Source organism: Muscardinus avellanarius, assembly GCF_963383645.1.
Source record: "Muscardinus avellanarius genome assembly, chromosome: 3".
Lineage (NCBI taxonomy): Eukaryota > Metazoa > Chordata > Mammalia > Rodentia > Gliridae > Muscardinus > Muscardinus avellanarius.
The window spans coordinates 107,202,765-107,222,228 of NC_137788.1; the positions used below are offsets into that span (position 1 = coordinate 107,202,765).

At 41.8% G+C, this 19,464-nt stretch overlaps 1 protein-coding gene across 1 annotated transcript in view; it reads right to left on the reverse strand.

Moving 5' to 3' along the window:
• Positions 1-19,464, reverse strand: part of SPAG17 (sperm associated antigen 17) — a gene marked incomplete at both ends in the record, with an annotated part of 222,114 nt that overhangs the window by 157,143 nt on the left and 45,507 nt on the right. Inside the window, one exon of the mRNA XM_080691512.1 lies at positions 2,909-3,040. Coding sequence (XP_080547638.1) covers positions 2,909-3,040 — 132 coding nt within the window. The remainder of the gene's footprint in view (positions 1-2,908; positions 3,041-19,464) is intronic.

Here is a 19,464-nt window from a genome sequence, read left to right on the forward strand (position 1 = left end):
ATGCTGAAAAATATTTATAGAAATAGAGTATATTTCTCCATATTATATATATATATATATTTGGAAGTTATTGACAAGGTGTTTCCAAATAAGTGTTTTTAAACAGATTCAACTTATTTGCAATTAGAGATCAGAATTTGTGTCTCAGAAATTCACATGCTAAAAGCTTTAAAACTGTTCTTAAAACATTTTTGTATTTTGTATATTAATTAGCCAGCCACCTTTCTCCTAAAGCAGAAAGCAAAGCAATTTTCAACATAGCCCAGACTAAAATGTTTTAAGTTATTAACATAATTAGAGTCTAAAGTAATGTTTTTCCTGTATTTGGCCAGAGAAAGTATTATTTATCATTTATTTTTAAGAAAACATTTATTGGATGGAACAGGATCGAATATGTAATGGCACATCACATTTGTTCCATTGGAGAAAAAGGATAAGAACCTAATTATACTAGATACTTTGGCTCTCATTTTTGCCTAATGTTTTCTGTTATTACTACTGAGGGTATTTTTAAAGCATCCTTAAAATTCAAATTAAAAAATTAAAGACAGAAGATATAGAACATGCTTTGCGTTGTACAGATGCAAGCAGTATATTGAAATTAGCATTTGAAAGAAAACAGCTATTGTAAACTTTATGCTGAAAGTGAGAAGCTGCAGATACAGTCATTCCCCGTGGAGCAACCGCAGAAATCTCATCGGGGCTCAGGGAAGAGAACGTGGCTGAGGAACGTCCTCTTTTCTTTTCTTTATTCATTGTCTAATGCACAGCATGGCGTGGGTTTTACTACACACTTGCACTTCCTGTTTATTTTTCTTTCTACCCGACTTCTGGCTGACAGGCATTAACCTCCATTGTTCCAACTGACCTCGGGCAGTGCTGTTGAAATGAACACAGATTACATCATTCTGCAAACAACTCCTTTCATCTCACTTTTACCAATTACATTTTCTGGAGAATATTCTATTTCCAATCAGTTTTCATCAATTTATTTAGCACCTACTCATATGCTTTTAACTCAGGGGATTTGGGGCTGGTGCTTTGGGAACCCCAAAAATAAAGAAGATATTAAATTAGATTATGTAATTTTTGGCTCCTCATTGCTCAAATTGTTCTCTTACATTTTTATTTGCCATTTAGCATTTATGCCCCAATTTCCTAGGACACTAAAATATCAATAAATTAGTTAAGATTCTTCTACCTCTTTATAATCTCATAGCATTATCATTATAGTTCACAATTCAAAGAATTACAGAGAAAAATGATAGTGTGAGAATATTTTATATCATTGTACACTTTAAAAAATGTTTCTAAGTTACCAGGATATTTACTTATTTTTACTTAAAGTCTGTAAATCAAATCAACAAACTATTCCTATAATAAACAATTACTGATTTATAATAGGTGACAAAGACTCTTTAACATGCCATTTATAGGTGCTGTGGGAAAATACAAAACACACAGAAGCTGCTAGTATTTTTGCAACACTCATAACCTATTTTTTTTAATAATCTGGACTCCTATAAGATACTGGAATTTAAACAGGCAAGGTGTTTCTATACTAGTTTCAAATTTTTTCTTTTTTCTTTTCCAGGTCTCAATTTCCCTGAGTATTGCTCCAGGTACACAGCTCCTGTGCATGATGGGAACATCTTCAATGGATGTAAACTATATCATCAACTGTATCTATAAGAGAAGAATTTCCTGTGAATAATATGTGCCACTCTATTAAGATACTATATGTGGAATTTCTTTGAAAACCATAATGCCATTGCAAACATTGCAAACATTAATACAAAGAGGTATTAATACTATTATTTTCTATACTCATTCTGTCCAGAACACAATTCCAATAGACGCCCTACATTTGGGAGTCTTGCAAAGGTAAGTTAATATATTGGATATGTTTACTTGTTTCTTCTTCCATTAGTTGATTTTGCATCGTCTCCTTAAAATAACAAAGAAGCCACTTATGTACAAATCCAATTCCTACACACATGTGTATTCATGTCCCTGCATGCACACACACACACACACACACACACACACACACACACACACACACTACACAGAAGCATTTGATGTTCCAAAAAATTTTCCGTGTGATTTGGAAAATAAGAGAAGCAATTTTTTTAAAGTAACGATCATGAGCTGGGCGTGGTGGTGCACGCTTGTAATCCCCGCGCTTGGGAGGCTGAGACAGGAGGATCCCACAGGTTCAAAGCCAGCCTCAGCTACTTAGTGAGGCTCTCAGCAACTTAGTGAGACCCTGTTTGCAAATAAAGTATATATAAAAAAGTGAAGTAACGATCATAGCAAATGGCTTGAACCTGGCAACACTTGGCTAAAAGTATTTAAAATATTTTTTCTGATGCAAATGTGAATTTTTTTTATTGATCTCTACAGGCAAATTAAATGAAAAACCCACATATGAAAAAATAATCAGATGTACGACATGAAAACAGGAGTGATGAATTGCTATTCAAATGGTCGCTTTATTATTGAGGTGCAGATGTGCCTACTATTTTAATATACACTCCTACTGAATATCATAAACTAACTTGCACAGAGTCTGACCTGAAGAGTCCCTTCCCCACTTTAATATTTCCTTCTTCTGACTCCCTGTCTCTTTCCTGGGTCCCTTGCTTATTACAGATGTATAAATATACTACCATAAAGACAATCTTGAGTGCATGCCCTTAATTTTGTCATTTTCATATGTAGGAGGATTTACGCTGAGTGGAGTCATTGTAATTCTTCTTTGATCTTTGGCTGAGAAGCTGCGGTTGAAGCTACCTGCCGTAGGTAACACTTAATGCGAGCTTAAGGAAAGAGAAGAACTCCTGGAGAACCGGCTCTGATTTATGCACCACACGCCCGCCTTTAAAATGGCCACATCATACAGTACCTTCTTTTCATTTTCCCGCCGCTGTTGGTCCTTAAGTTTAACTTGGAGAAGTTGAAATTTTAAGAGTTTCCCGATCAGTGGTAAGGGTAATTTCTCTCCATTATCCATAATTGATTTTGCTGCCACTAACACCTATGAAGAAACACAAGTGTTAGGAAAAGTGACATTTTTGTAACCTTTGGCACGGTCTGTCAGTGATGAAAAGAGGAAAGCACACTCTTTATGTTTTGAACAATTCATCTTAAAAAACTGCAAAGATGCATGCCCCCAAATGCTCCAATCCAGGGAGCATTTACTCTTTGCTCTCAGTAGCTTAGGTTGTCTGAGTATCAGCTGCATTTTCCAGTAGGGCAGAGTGTACTTACACAGTGGCCTTAGACGCAGACTCCCAAGGAAGGGCAGAAGGAAGATGACCAGGTTCCATCTGGGGATGACTGACAGGCCACTTGCATGGTACAGAAGGTCTTTTGTTGTTCAGCATAGCTAGTAGTCCAAACTGTCAAACTTTGACTTACTAGGACATTATACATTAAAGAGGGTTTTATAATAGTGGAAATGACTATGTTAGCAGTCTTTTATTTCTTGGTGACCAAATTCAAGTGAAAGATAAAAAAGCTGCTTGACACAAAGGGGCTACATGAATGTTCCCCCCCAACAACTTAATGTTGATCCCGTAGGTATGCAGCCTAATTGGGGTGAAATAAGGTTATTGAGTTTTCTTTGGGTGACGACAGCCACTAGGCACATACAGCTGTATTGTCCAGATGTGTGGCACTGACAGCCTGCTTTATGACTGCACTTTTTACAACTTGTTTCCCCTAAATTTCACACAACTCCCTAACATCTGGGCCCTTTCCCTTGGAGCCCCATAACCACTTTATTTACTGCAAAAAAATAAAATCACGTAAAATATACTATAAAAGTTGTTATGTGTTTCTCTTTATTCGTGTTGTCTCCCTAATAAAGTTCACCTCTGCCTGAAGGACTGTCATAGGAGTAATCTAGTTACAGTATTTTTCAGCTTTCGTTTTTTAAGCGAGCATCATATTTATTTATAACCTTGAGATGAATTAGGTGTTACTAAAATGTTCTGACATGTTGCTATGTTGCTTTTCTCCCCTCACCCCCTTGAAGCAATCACTCCTCAGGCACATATGGTGTCAATTTCTGGCCGGCGGTCTCAGACAATGACCGCTCGCACTGCATCCCTGGGCTGGTGTCTTGTCTGAGGTTTGCCCCAGTTTTTAGTCAGGGCTCACATGGCTGGTCCAGTTCCTTCTACTTTCTCCTTTGCCAAGGGAAATAGCTGAAGGAGAGAGAGGTGTGTATTTGGTTTCTAGCTGCAGAAGGCCCTGAGGATTATTAGGTGCCAAAATGTAACTGGACCTCTTAGAGACCACATCGGGGTTTCCCAAGTTGCATCGCAGAACAGCAAAGCAGAGGAAAATGTTTCTTTAAAGGGGTTCTTTTTTTTTTTTTTTTTTTTGTCTTAAAGTTTCTTTAAAGCCGCCTTTGCTAAAAGCCAAAGGAACAAGCCACATGTGGAAGGTTCTGTGTGTGTCTCAGTGAACGGTTTTTGGGAAGCAGGATCCTCTGCATTTTATGGCAGTCTGCTGCTGCTAAAGGGATTTCTGGAAAGGGACATGATCGCTATGACTGCTGGGAGCAGAGAGACTGACGGCACACCTGTGAAACCTCACCGTTTAATGCTGACCAGATCCAAGATGGAAGGGAATCCTAAGGGGACCACAGGTCAGAAGCGTATCATAAGATGAAGGCTCTGCCCTGGGTGCAGCCCAACAGTAGATGTCAATGCATGGCTTGAGGTGGATCTTTTCAGTACAGCTAGGGTGTGCCGACAATCAGGCTGCTTTGTGATATCTGACCCCAAATATTCAAAAGCAGGTTTTTAAAGCTCACAGCAGCCTCGAGTGTAGTGATTCCCTGTACCACAAAATAATGACAGCATTGAAGGAAAATCAGCGGTGGAATGGGTTACCCAACAGCAGAGTACACATGGAGTCTTTTTTTCTTCTTTTTTCTGATAATCTGTAAGAACCAGATGTTCCTGTGCCAGGGAGGGGGGGTTGACTGAAGCCTGCAGGAAGTCAGGTGATGGATGGGACATTTCCAGAGATGCCTTCTAGACTTCAAGAGTCTCTGAATGTTACTCTACCATGGAAAAATGTTCTCAAGGCACACAGAATGTCCCCACAGATGAGTATTTTGCAGGCCTTAAAGGATAATTGTCTAAAACTGTGTGTAGAGTTCTGGATCCAAACAAAAATCGGATACAGCTTCAAAGGGCTGTCCTTTTTTTATCTGGAGAGACGGCTGAGGGAATTGTCACTGGTACGGGGCACCTGTGTCACAGAGTGAGTGCAGGGAGCCCATGTGGAGGTAGACTCAGTGCCACACAGGTCCAGGCACAGTCTGAGCCGGCACATCGCACCACCAGCCAGGGCAGAGCCCAGGGGCTCCTGTCCTCCCCGGGGCTGCTCCAGAGAGACTTGCCTTCCACAAATGCCACTTTTGAATGCTACTGTGAGTCCTTGGGATAATTAGTAAAAATGAAAATCTAACTTAAACTCAAAATCCAAGACATTCATGGTATGTGGGTCATCTCCAGAGAGGCGAACAGAGGAAGATGTTTTCAAGTTAACTTCTGTTAAAAGTGCTTTAATCTAATAGCCTATAATTCATAATTTCACCCAGTCTACAGCCAGTAGTTGGGTTTTGGATGAAAGGCAAATTCTCAGAGGACCTTTGTGTGCAGGAGGTTTTTAAGGGCATTAAGAACTGAACGAGAGGAGCCAGGTGTGGTGGCGCACGCTTGTAATCCCAGCATTTGGGAGGCTGAGACAGGAGGATTGCGCAGGTTCGAAGCCTGCCTCAGCTACTTAGTGAGGCACTTTGCAGCTCAGTGAGACCCTGTTTCAAAATAAAGAATATTAAAATAATAGGGCCAGGGTGTTGCTTGGAGGTAGAATGCCCCTAGGTTCCATCTCCAGTACCAAAAAAACAACACCCATCCCTTTCCTTACTTGTATTAATTTAAATAAAAAATCAATTCTTCACCCTGCCACCATTACAAAGGCTATTTGTCCACATATCTGTGGTCAATATGTGTGTATATTCTTGCGTGTGTGTGTGTGTGTGTGTGTGTGTGTGTGTGTGTGTGTATGTGTGTAGAAGGCAAGCTAACAAGGGCCATAGGCATTGAGAGAAGGAAGGGATGGGAGAAAATGTCAGTGGGAGCTGGCAGTGGATGGGGAGAAATTAGACAAAAAGTTAAGCTTGCAGAACTAGGCAGAAGAACAGTCCTAAGTGGGTTAAAGCTTGAGTACTCATCAGGCCAAAATATCAAGTATGTGTGCTGGGCATGAGTCAGAAACTCAGAAAAACATGAGGTTTATGGGAAAATGAGATTCATTAAGAGGGAGAACACTGTTGCTGGATGAGGCCCACGGGTCCCCAGCTCTCTGCAGGTCAGGGCTCCAGGCAGAGGGGTTCGCTAGGACAGGAGGGGTTCCAACCCTAGTGATCAAAGTTGTTCTGTTTGTTCAGTCTCAAAGAGTGTGATTGAGGCAGAAAGACATGTTTATTGTGTGAAGATATTTGCTTTGGGGGTGTAGTTGCTCTTTTCTGTTAGAAAGTTTGTGATTCTGAACACACTAAAAATATGATATAGCTCAAAGACTTACATTATATTTACCATTTAAAGATTCAATCCAGTACAAATAAAACAAAGGAGCCAAATTCTTTCCTTGCCTGATCAGGCCAACACACAGAATTAGTGCTCTTCCTCCCTCTTAACCATTGCTTTTCACTGTAGTACCTGTCCACATTAGTGAGCACAAGCGTCTGCCTGCCTGGAACTTAGAAGTCCTCCACACAATCCCATGAAAACCAGACAAATGGATGCATGATGGATAGATGGATGGATGGATAACAGATGGATGGATGATGAATGGGTAGATGGATAGATGGGGGTGGATGGATGAATGCTGGATAGGTGAGTACATGGCTGAATGGATGAGAGGTGAATGGATGAGGGATGGGTGGATGATGCAAAAATGGTGGATGGGTAGATGGATAAATGAGTAGGTGGATGGATAGATGGGGGATGGATGGGGAATGGATGAATGCATGTATGAATAAATGAGTGGATGGATGGATGGATGGATGGATGGATTGGTGGATGGGTGAATGGATGGATGGATGGATGGATGGATGAGTGGGAGATGGGTGAATGATGGACACATGTATGCATAATGGATTGGTAGATGAATGAATGGGTGTAAGGATGGAAGGATAGATGGATAGGTGGTGAGTGGGTGGATGAAATGGACTCCCATGAGGTTTTCTGGCTGTTTTCCCTGGTAGATTTCTAAATAAGCATTGCAGAAGCTTGAAGTATTGTTCAACTTGCTGCACATTTAATTCCAGGCAAGTTCTCATGACATGCAAAGATTCTGAATCTGCATTTCTCTTGCCTAGAACAGGCTTTGCAAATGTAATGGTGGAAGAGAGGGCAAAGTGTGGCTGTGTGAGGCAGAGAGGGAGGGTGATAGAAGAGCAGTCATCTTGGGTGGGGAGCCGTTCCCTCTGGAAGCTTCCAACAGCCACCAACCAATTCCCCTAAAATAATGTTTTGGTTTCAGAGCCTTCCTTGGAGATCCATGGTTTGTTGCAGTAACTGTAATAATTCAAAAGCACAATTCAGTTTGTTTGGATAAGTAAAGATCTCAATTAAGAGGGGCAGACTTCATTACCTAGAGCTGATTCAGTCCAGACTAGCACAGAGCTCTACAAACGGGCTCTCCGATATCTATTTTAGGGGAAGAAAGGGTATTGTACTTTTTGTGTGACTCATTTTTTAACATATGATTGGTTCAATAAAGGAAGAGTATTATCATTTTTCATCATAGTAAATGTCTCAGTGGTACAGAAGGAAGCACTGTGAAGGGAAAATGTCCCTCCACCCTGGCCAACCTCAGCAACTTAACAAATTCATGTTTCAAAATAAAAGGCAGGGGTTAGGGTATATAGCCTGGAGGTAGAATGCCCCTAGGTTCAATCCCCAGTACCAATACTCCCCCAAAATACAACATTTAAGGGACACACACACACACACACACACACACACACGTATATATTTTTTACATTACTGGGGATAGAACCCAGGGGCATTCGACCTCTGAGCTATACCCCCAGTCCTATTTTTTATTCTTTATTTTGAAACAGAGTCTCACTGAGTTGCAAAGGACCTCACTAAGTAGCTGAGGCTGTCTATGAACCTCGATCTCAATTCTTCTGTCTCAGCCTCCCAAATGCTGGAATTACAAGTGTACACCATCATGCCTGGCTCACACGCATATATACATATATATACATATATACATATATATACACACACACATACGTACATACATATATATACATATATGTATATATATATATATTTAAACACAAATAGGAAATTATGGAAGGATACACAAGAATTGGTTGGTAATGATTATCTCTAGAAAGAGGGACGGTAGAGGGGTTGATTCATTTCATTGCCTGGAGCTGCTGTGATACCCCAGAGACAGGCTCTGGATGGAGCATGGATGGCAGGAGCAAATGTAGGCCAGTGGGTGGGTGGGAGGCCGAGGCAGCCTCTCCTGGGGCAGAGGCTAAGGAAGCCCTGCTTTGTGGAGTAAGATCTGGGACCTGCCTGTGCAAGCACGTGGAGGCACGTCGTGTGTGATTATTGTGTGTAGGTTTGCACATATCTACACATATATGTGAGCACAAAATATACGTGTTCCTGTGCACAGCTGCCTACGGGATGATTAGGATTACTAAAAATGCCCCGAATCTAAAAATCACTGTCAGTAACTGATATTTATGCCAACTGAAGATTTAATAAAAAGAGAAGACTAACTTTCTACTGGCACTTTAAAATGATATTGATGACTAGCATTTCTATCAATCTTCAGAACAAGGTATAATGTTTATCATTAAATATTCATCAAATGAAATATGTCCAATTTATCTCATCATCATTAACTGTGTGACTCTATGTTCCATCTGCAACATTCGTTTTTAGTTAGCATGACTATTTGCTTATGCATTCTGATTTTATCTTTTATCTCTTTTTTGGGGGGCATGTGGGGATGGAACCCAGGGGCATTCGACCTCTGAGCTACATCCCCAGCCCTATTTTTTTATTTTTTATTTTGAAACTGGGTCTCACTGAGTTGCAGAGGGCCTCACTAAGTAGCCGAGTCTGGCCACGAACTGCGATCTTCCAGTCTCAGCCTTCCGAATGCTGGGATTACAAGTGTATGCCACCACGCCTATCTTTTGTGTCTTATTTCTGCTAATAACATCTAAAAGTAGAGAAACTGTTGCCCCATTGTGTGTGTGTGTGTGTGTGTGTGTGTGTGTGTGTGTGTGTGCATGTACAAAATTGCCAGTGATTAGAGTGAAAGGCTGCTTCCCGTAGGTGTTTTCTGATTCTGCTCACTTTATGGAAAGATAGGAGAAGCAAATAATTGAAAAATGTTCTTATTTGAAAATTCCTTCCATGAAACGCTTTTCATTGGGAATTTGACGAGACAGTTGCTGAGGACGTTAAACGATGCACAGTGCAATGCAAAGGTGCATCTGCATCTGTTCCCAGTCTCCCTGGACATCACCAGGTAGCTTTGGACGGATTCTTTAGCCTCTTTAAATTTCAGAATTTTAAAACTTGCCTTTAATGGTACATTGTATTTAGAGATCATAATGAGGTTCAAAGTGATACAAACATCCGTGCACACAGGTTTGGTGTGTTTCCCTTCAAATCCCATCCCGCTACCCCACCCCTCCCCATACAGATGAATGAGATTGTTAGTGATACTCTCATGGGTGGACATAACATGTGAACCGTTTCCTCCCTCAACCCTCCTTTTGCCCCTCTCCACCTGCCTCCCCTAAACCCCTTCTACTATTTTACTGCTCTTTCTCCTCGATTATCTAAAGTGCCTTTGCTTACTATTTTCTCTCTAGCTTCTACAACGAAAAAAAAAAAAAAAACAAACACATTCTACCCTTGACTTTCTGAGGCTGGCCTATCTCACTTAGAGTGATGTTATATACAGAGAGTCTTCTCCGCAGGGCTGCTATTGATGTTTTGTCCAGGTAATTATTTGCTATTGGAGGTTTTCCTATGCCTTCCAAGATATTTATTGCATCCCTAATACTGGCCCAGCTGAGACTCAATGAAGGAAATGCTTCAATGGACTTGAGATACATACACAAATGTATCAATGCCAATCTCAATGCCTTGCCACGGGAGGCTGAAGGAAAGGGAACTGGTGGAGTGCTCACCGAGTATTACGTACACGTATGTCTCTGTCACTCTGGACTTCATTATGATGTATGATCATGATTACAATGGAAGCTAAAAATATATATATTTGGACAGTACCAAATGTTCCCTGGGGGGCAAAATTGTCCCTTGTTGAGAACAGAAAGATCTACAGAAAAAGCATGTGAAAGGTGCTGATCTCCTAAGATGGTATTAAGAATCAAATGAGATGGCCTGCATGGTCGGGCCTTACTGAAGTTAGCTCTTACTGTTACCCGGACATTCAGGACAGAATTGGAATTCTTGAAAGCCTTATGGCTGAGGGCAGGAGAGAAGAGGAAAGGACTGAGGAGCATTGTGGCAAATGAGACAGTGACCTGGTTTATCACCAGCTGGTGGTAGCCTGGATGCTCTGCTCTCCGATTCTTTGTCTAACCTGATGGGGACAAATCAAAATCCATTTATAGAAAGGCGGAGCTTAAAAAGAGAAGGTGAAAAATGTATTTTGTTGCAGTGCACTATAAAATGCAGAGGAAGTTAGCAGTAAAAATCATTCTACTCTTAATTTCTTCCAAAAGGGAGGAAGGAGGAATCTGGGGAGCGCGTTCACACTTTGATGGCCTCCTCTCTGACTCTCCCTTCTCTCTCCCCTTCTTCATTCCTTATGCATTTATTAAGTGCCAACTGTATTTTAGTCATTGCACTGCTTGATCCTTTATGTGTCTAGTCTATCCAAATCACATTCTTTAAATAATGAATAATTTCCAATGAGGCCTAATTGGAAAAGCAGCTGGAAGGATCAGGGCAGCTGTGAGAGAAGGTAACAGACAGAAATAGAAAAAAGAGTGAAGAAAAACCACAAGTGATGGAAGCGTGTTTTCTCACTCAGAGTGGAGGAAAAGAAAATAATCAAGCAATATTACACTGTCCATACATAAATTCAAAGGTGACAGAGACACAGGTTCCATATAGATCAGGCTGTCTGTTAACGCACATGGAACGATATGAAAGTGTTCAGACTACAGCCTGGCGAGAAGTCTGTAATGATGATAAATACCCATAGCAGGTGACTCCTAGATCATTTTCAGCTGTCCATAATTAAACTGGTATCCATCTCTCGGCAATGTCAAGGCTGTAAAACAATTCCAGTCATTGGACCCCTTACATCTGCGCTGAAATGAAATAATATTTGGCAGTAACAAGGAGTCACTGAAACTAAATAAACAACTCCTTTCAAGACTACATAAAAGTTGGTAACATAATAACGTTTGACAGGGATTAAGACCTCTTTGGGGCTATAAGGAAGTTTCAGAAGCAGCAATAACAAATACATGGAAGGTAGAACAGATCTATGCTTTAACAGACGTGCATAATTTGAAATGTAATGAATCTCCCGAGGGAGACGTGTATTTGGAACATCTAGTGTATGTACTACACGTCAAAAGGCACTCTGCTATTTTGGAAACATTTGTTAGGCTTACCCTTTAAGGGAGGGAAAAAAAAGCAAAGCTTCCTGCTTATTAAGGACCAGTGTATACCTGCAAAATGTATAAAGGCATATAAAAATGCTATAATAAAATATGAAAAAATAGCATACAAAGAGCTTTAGATATGAAGGGTTTAGATAATAATTAGCAATGCATGATTCTATTACCATGGCTATATATTACATACACATACAGAGAGAGCTATCTATATATTTACTATATATATTGATGTATATATATAACATTATTATACATGTCACTATTGATATATAGATCTCTATACACATACATAGATCTATATGTATTTATATATTGAGATCTATCTATAGACATGTGCACTGAGATCAGTATATGTGTTTCTATGCCTGGATCCGTATAGAGCAATCTACCCTTTGTCTTCTGTGTCGAGTTCATTTCCGTGGGTCCCCAGCTGCTCTTGCCTTTCGGAAGCCACCCTTGGTCTGCAGCGGCCGGGACCAAGTTCCTTCCTCTGAACAACCCACCACTTTTTCCTGTTTCCCAAGGATTTAGTTCTCTCTTGATTGGATTCGTGTACAGAGTCTGTCTCCTGCACCAGCTTGGAGGGTCAAGTTCTTCACTGCGTCACCTTCTGAAATCCCTTCACAGAAATGTGCACATATGCAGACAGAGTCTAATCACTCATGAAGTAAATATCAATATGGAATCTAGAGCCACTTGTTGCTTGGCTTGAAGGCAGGTATTTTTCACATTCACGGCTGCAGTGGCAAAGCTCTGGGGGTGGATTAAGTAGTCGTGGATTCTCAGACTAAGTAACACAAAAATGGCTACACAGCTTGTACTAGACAAGGACAGTTTGAAGCACTTTACTTTAACTTATTGAACCCTCACCTGGTCTTCCAGGTGGATACTCTCATCACTCTAGTTTATTAGATCAGAAGCCATAGAGGCCTGGCAAACACACAGATAGTAATTGGTAGAGGTGGGACTTATTTATTTATTTATTATGCCGTACTAGGGGTTGACTCAGGGGCTTTCTACACCTTCAGTCCTATTTTTATTTTTTATTTTGAAATAGGACCTCACTACTTTGTAGAGTGTTTCACTAAATAACCAAGGCTGGCCTCAAACCTGTGATCCTCCTGTCTCAGCCTCCCAAGTACTGGGATTACAAGAGTGCACTACCATGCCTGTCTACATTGGGAATTTTCATTCCTTAGTTGGAGCAACTAAATTCTCATCTTGTGATCCTGTCCCTTCCCAGTCTTCAAACCCAATATTCAGCCTAGCAGCAAGGATTGAAGCGTTTTAGCCTATGTTTTTGTATTTAAATATTCTTGCTACTCTTACCAGTTTTCCCCTATCTAGTGCCTCAAATGCCTAAGCTGCTTCTATCGGGGACCTGAGACTCGGACCCCCAGTTCTGATAGCTCCATCTGTCTCTGTCTCTCAACTTCCATCTTGGAAGCTACCCAGACTGACATCACCGCCATCTTGTAGGCTATTTCTCCTTAAAATCTGCCTTCAGGCTGAGACCAGTGCCTGATGCCCAGCTGTCACTGAGATGTCCAAATGTAGCTGGTCCCTGAACCCCTGCCCCCAACACTGGAGGGCTGGAGGTATCATTTGCCATTTGGTTTGGATACTATTAGGGTTTGGATCTGGAATTCCCCAACAGCTCATGTTCTCAATGTGTTAGGATTCAGCGGTGGGGCTTCCAGACAGTGGTTGAATCATGAGGACTCACCAATGGGTTAATCCATTCTATGGGTTAATCTGGCTATCAGCCTGGAAATGAACAGATTTTTTTAAAAAATTAATCAGTGATTACCAAGATGTGTTTCCCAGACAAACTGCTTCAGAATCACCTGGTAACTTGTTAGAAATGCAAATTCTGGGCTCCAACCCAGAAGTGCTGAATCCCAAACTCCAGGGGTGGGGCGCAGCAGACTTTAACCACTCCTTCAGTGATTTTGATGTACTCAAGATTGGAGAACCACTGCTCTTCGTACCTGGTTTCTTTTGTGGCCTTTAATCCACCCAAGTTACCAGTGTAACTGGCATTCCTTATTAACTCTCAGTTATGTACATCTGTATTACATCATCATTATTATTATTATCATCATTATCATCATCATCATCATCATCATCACCACCATCATCATCATCATCATCAGAATAACCAAGCTATTCACTGCAGAGAACAGCTTGAGGGTGGAATTTCTACCTTTGTTCTGCTAGGTAAAGAAAGTGTTTAGTGTGCCAGTCCCAATTTCTCTTTCTCTTAAGTACTGCCTTTCTCTACAAGTAGCAAGCAGTTGCTGGGTTCTCCATATTGATTATAGATGGTGTTTTTCCAGCATGTTGTTGCCACTAAATTTTTCATCTAAACTTAATACGCCCATAAAGAGGACTTGTTCTTTGTTTTTCGGTCCTCCCCTGATGTCTTTGATACATGCGGGATCTGCCTCATGACTGACTTCTGGGATACCCTTTATGAGCACATGTATGCCGCAGTTTCCTGTAGGACGAGGGGTGTGTTCAGGGACTTGGTACTTTCCTAATGGTGATAAAACTGGGAAGTCTCTGGCATTCAGCACAATGGTTCACCCTAAGTAAGTTCAAGATAAGCCATACCAAGGTTTCAGATTGACGGTGAGAATGTCATTGGCCCAACTCCATCCCCTTGGTCTGCTTTCCCCATTCCCTCCAGCTCACCCACAGATGGCCTCCCCAGAGCCTGATGTTCACCCCAGTTTTTGAGCTAATCCTATTAGAAACACAGTGATACTAATCTTCTTGCCAGATGCTTGATGTCATTATTCTCTGATTCAGTACCCAGTAACCTACTAATATTCTAGTATGGCATACATTATTTTGTATATGCTCCATGATAGACCCTGTGCTAAATACGTTTTTCCTGGGAGTCCAGGATGAATGTATTTGCCCAGAGACGAGGTGTTAAAATAGTGGTATTGATCTTTACATATAGCACCATGATTCTAGAATCTGCTTCTCTAACCAATGAAATGTTTGCTTCTCCTAAATTCTAGAACTGACTAATAGTTTGATTATCTCCTTTCTAACTTCTAGAATTGACTATTCTCTGAACTGCTTTCCTATGAGTCATGAGCTGGGCCATCATCCTAGACCCTTCCCTAGGCTCTGAATCCCTTCTGCGCAGACACTGAGCCCAGCATTCCCGCCGCTGGCTCAGGCTTCTCGCCAGGGCTTTCGATGCCATCGAATCAGCTCTTCTGTGGCTCAACCACATCTCCAGTCGCTTTCCTTTCCTACTGCTGCTTTTCAGATGCAGATCCTTCTTGGTGTGCACAAGTGTGGTTCTAGCCTTTGCACACATTATTTCCCCAGCTTGGGGTCTTCCCCACATGAACACACAGTCCCTTCTTCTCCTTCAGATTGTGAACTAAAATTTACCTTCTCTGTTTTGCCTCCACCAAGCATTCTACTTACTTTAGTAACTTTCTTTTCGTTTTCCACCTGTGTCTCCCTTTTCTCCTGAGCCCCATTCCCAATAAACATAATGTATCCATCATCTTTTCTGATGCAGTTAAAAACTAGACCACACAAAGGCATTTGCTTTTATCTAACACTTTTAATTCATCTGAATCCCAAGCTTAAAACACAGTAGATGCTTAGTAAATAATTACGGACTGAATTCAGACACATGGCGGTTATGTAGCACGGTTCGCACTGCCTAATTGCAAATTTTACCAGTCCTTGGATTCCCTCCTGTTATGAGTCACCCACACTTGGACTTCCTGGTTGGCCTGGATCAAATCCCAGCCAACCAGGGTGCGCTACAGCATCCATTCACTCTTACACAGAGACTTGTTCTCTAGTTGGACTACCTTGGTGGTGACATCTTGGCTATATTCTTTTTACCTCCAGTTGTTAAGCCATTCTTAGTTATGTATTAACTTGGCTCATAGTTGAATGGTCGTTTACACAGACTTTTACAGAGCACCCACTGCACTCCCAGTACTGGAGATTCAGAGACAAAAGTGGCAGGCAGCTGGCAACGAGCTCTCAGTTGATGGGGAAAATGACCCCAAGGTACACGGGCCACTCATGGCAACAGACTTTGCTGATGAGTGGGGTGCCCTGGCCCACAGGGGCCTCGTCCTCACTGAGTGAGCCTGCATGTGTTGCCTTGAAGGTGAGTCCCGCAGGTCCAATAGTGTAGCTGTGACTGAGGTGAGGTGCTGTGAGGAGGTGGTGTGAGGCCAGAGATGATCTATTTAGGAGACTGGAAAGTGGTTGGGATGGGGATGGGGATGGGGTGTGGAGTGGAGATGAAACAGATGCTGGAGGGAGGCAACCAACAGCTGTCTCTAAGGGCTTGAATAACATACTACAGCCGGGCGTGGTGGCGCATGCTTGTAATCCCAGCATTTGGGAGGCTGAGACTGGAGGATCTCGGTTTGCAGACAGCCTCAGCTACTTAGTGAGGTCCTTCGCAACTTAGTAAGATCCCGTTTCAAAATAAAGAATAAAAAATAGGGCATGGGGTGCCCTATTAGCTCAGAGGTAGAATGCCCCTGGGTTCCATCCCCAGGTCCACAAAAAACAAACAAACAAACAACACAAAAAAATCATACTAAAGAAATTTGGATTTTATCTTGAGAGTAATGGGGAGAACTTAGGGTTTTAAGTAGATAAGCAACATGATCGGGTACATAAAAATCTCCTTATGAATTTGTGTATTTTAGTTATTTTTGGTGATTATTCATACATAACAAAAAGCCTGACTTTCTTAGACTTCCCAGTAGCCTATGGCAAATCTCAAAACCTTTGAATATAGCTGGGTGTGGTGGTGCACCCTTGTAATCCCCGCGCTTGGGAGGTGGAGACAGGAGGATGGTGTTGGTTCGAAGCCAGCCATGCTGGCTTAAGAGACCCTGTTTCCAAATAAAAATATAAAATAGATCTGGGGGTGTAGCCTGGAAGTAGAAGGGTTGCCAGGAACCCCACTACCACCAAAAAACAAACAAAAAAACAAAAAAAATCCTTGAATATAAAGTTCAGAGCTGCCGCCCTGGACCTTCCTCGCCAGCTCTGAGTGGCTGTGAATGCCTCCTGGCACCAGAGGCCTGTGTGCTTATCAGGAGTGTTCTGCTGTGTCCAGAGGCTGCAAGACAAAGGTGGCAGGTCCCTGTGGGCAGTGGGCAGGCAGTGCCCGCCTGGATAAGTAGGGGGTGAGCAAAGCAGGACAACCTTCTGGCTACTTCTGGGTGGAGGCAAGGGGGAGAGGGGTGTACGTGGAGAGTTTGTGGCAGGGAGGGTAGTCCTTTTTCTGGCCCTTTGAGCAGCCTGTGGACAAAGGGAGGCTGCTTTTCTCTGAGGGCTCAAATGGGTCCATGTGCTTTTTCAGAACATGCATCCTTGGGCTCTCCTAAAGACACTCCTGCTTCCCATTACTGGGGTAAGGGGCTGAAATTGGCACTTTTTTCAGTACTGGGGATAGAACCCAGGGGCATTCTACATTCGAGCTACACCCTCAGCCTTATTTATTATTCTTTATTTTGAAACAAGGTCTCACTGACTTGCAAAGGGCCTCACTTAGTAGTAGCTGAGGCTGTCCTCGAAACGTGATTCCCCCGTTCTCAGCCTCCCAGATACTGGGATTACAAGTGTGTGCCACCACACCTGGCTAAATCAGAACTTTTAACAAACTCTCCAGATGGTTTTGAGACATGCCACTCAGAAACATTGGCACAAGAAAGTTACAAGAGGTTAGAAATGGAAATGGAGGAGCCACCTGGAGGAGCTCCCTCCAGCATCCCTTCCCTGACTCCCTGCCCCCACCGCCACGGGCCTGCAAAATGTCCCTTGAGGCCTCTCCCACGGTTGAGCCTTTACTGCGTAGCTGTCCTTCTCTGGACAAAGGCTCTAAGCTCGTGCAGGCCTCAAGGGATGGCTTGATCTTTTGGTATTAGCCCTCTCCAGGACCGAAAATCAGTTTTGAAATAACTTAAAGCAAATATTCTTCATCCTGAATTTCGATAGTAGAGAGTCCCTGCGATTATTGCAGAGTCTGAAAACAAAATTACATAATCATTTCGCTTTAATGGATTCCATACTCACAAAACATCGCCAATAAAAATAGGATTAAATGTCCGGCCTTACAACTGTTGCTTATCAAATTGAATAGGATTGCCAGTACAGTGTTGAGGAAGGTGTGGCTAAACTGGAACCGCTAGAAGGAATGTGAACTGGCACATGTTGTCTCCAGTGCATTTTGACGATATGTGCGGAGAGCTTTAGAGAGATTTATATACTTTGACCCAGCTATTCCATTTTATGACATTTTTCATAAGGAAACAATCAGGGTCATAACTATTGGTAAACAGTCTAAATTTAGCAAAAGGGGGAGTGGTTAAGTACATCATTGAATAGAAACATGCTTTCTATTATCACTGAATATGGATTTGGGAAAATGCTAACATCATAATATGTGGAAAGAATATGACATAAAACGTATAGAATTTCTATTTTATAAAAGGGGTGGGATATTCCGCAGACACCACTGAAGTATCTACTTACCACATGAGCTAGGCTTTGTCTGTATTTTCCAAATTTTTCTACAATTAACATGCATTGCTGTTAAAGTAGCTAATGAGTTCAATACATAACTTAAATGCTAGAAATTCTTCCTGCACTCTATTTCTAATACCTACACCTTCCTGTTCAGAATTCTTCAGTGTTCTCCAGGCCTCCTTAGCAGGTCTTCTTATGGCCTGGCCTTGACCCGCCTGCCAAGCCTTCTCCCTGGCTACTCCATTCACTCTCCTTCCTTGCACAACAGGGATGCCCACTATTTGGCATTTCCTGTTCATACTATGCCTGGTTCTGTCTGCCTGATTTTGGGTGAGCTGAGTCTTTTGACTAGAATTCCTCTCCTTCCTTACTTCATAAAACTATTCATTCAGCTTAACACCTGGAAATTGTTCATTTTCTTAACACTTTTCCCTCAAAACTTGAGAAAGATCTAGGCACTGCTCTGTGCACTCCTGGTACCTGTTAAAACTTTGCCATGATACAGTAATATGTATGCTATTTCCTTCTCTTTCTCTTGTTTTTTATTAGACCAAAAGCAGATAGAAGACTGGAATTAACTTCATGATTTATACATGGTAAATGACCAGTTAAAATATGTGCTGGATAAAAGAACTGGTATACAAATTGCACAGACTTCAGCAATGTTACGCCTTGTAAAAAGGCACCATATGATGGGCAGGTGGGCTGATATCCAGCCAACCCTCCTGTCCCAAGCCAGGCTTGCTGAACGGCTGGGAGAGGGACCAGTGCTGGTTCACTAATTTAGCAAATGACTGGCGTCATGGAAGTGTCTACTGTGCCAACGCTAAAGGAGAGCTGGAGTTACCAAGAAACTGGCTCATCGTCTTGAGAAATGAAGCTGATGTGCTCAGTTATGGAGCAAGGTAGCTATGCTTTGATACAGAAACCCAAGATAGTAACTTCTTAAAGTTCCATCTAGCTCTACCCTGAGTTTTTGTGTTTTCTTAAAATAACCCTAGGTCTCACGTGTTTCTAGAGAATGTAGTAAGTTAATTTCTGCCCATTCATGATTCTATTTTTCCTATCTAATTTGGTTTGTAACTTTATGCCAAGTGGTCAGTATTCTAAATAAGGATGATGATTTCGCATGAGGAATCGCATGCATGGCTAGTGAAACCTAATCCAAACTTCTGAGGCCAGATACCTGC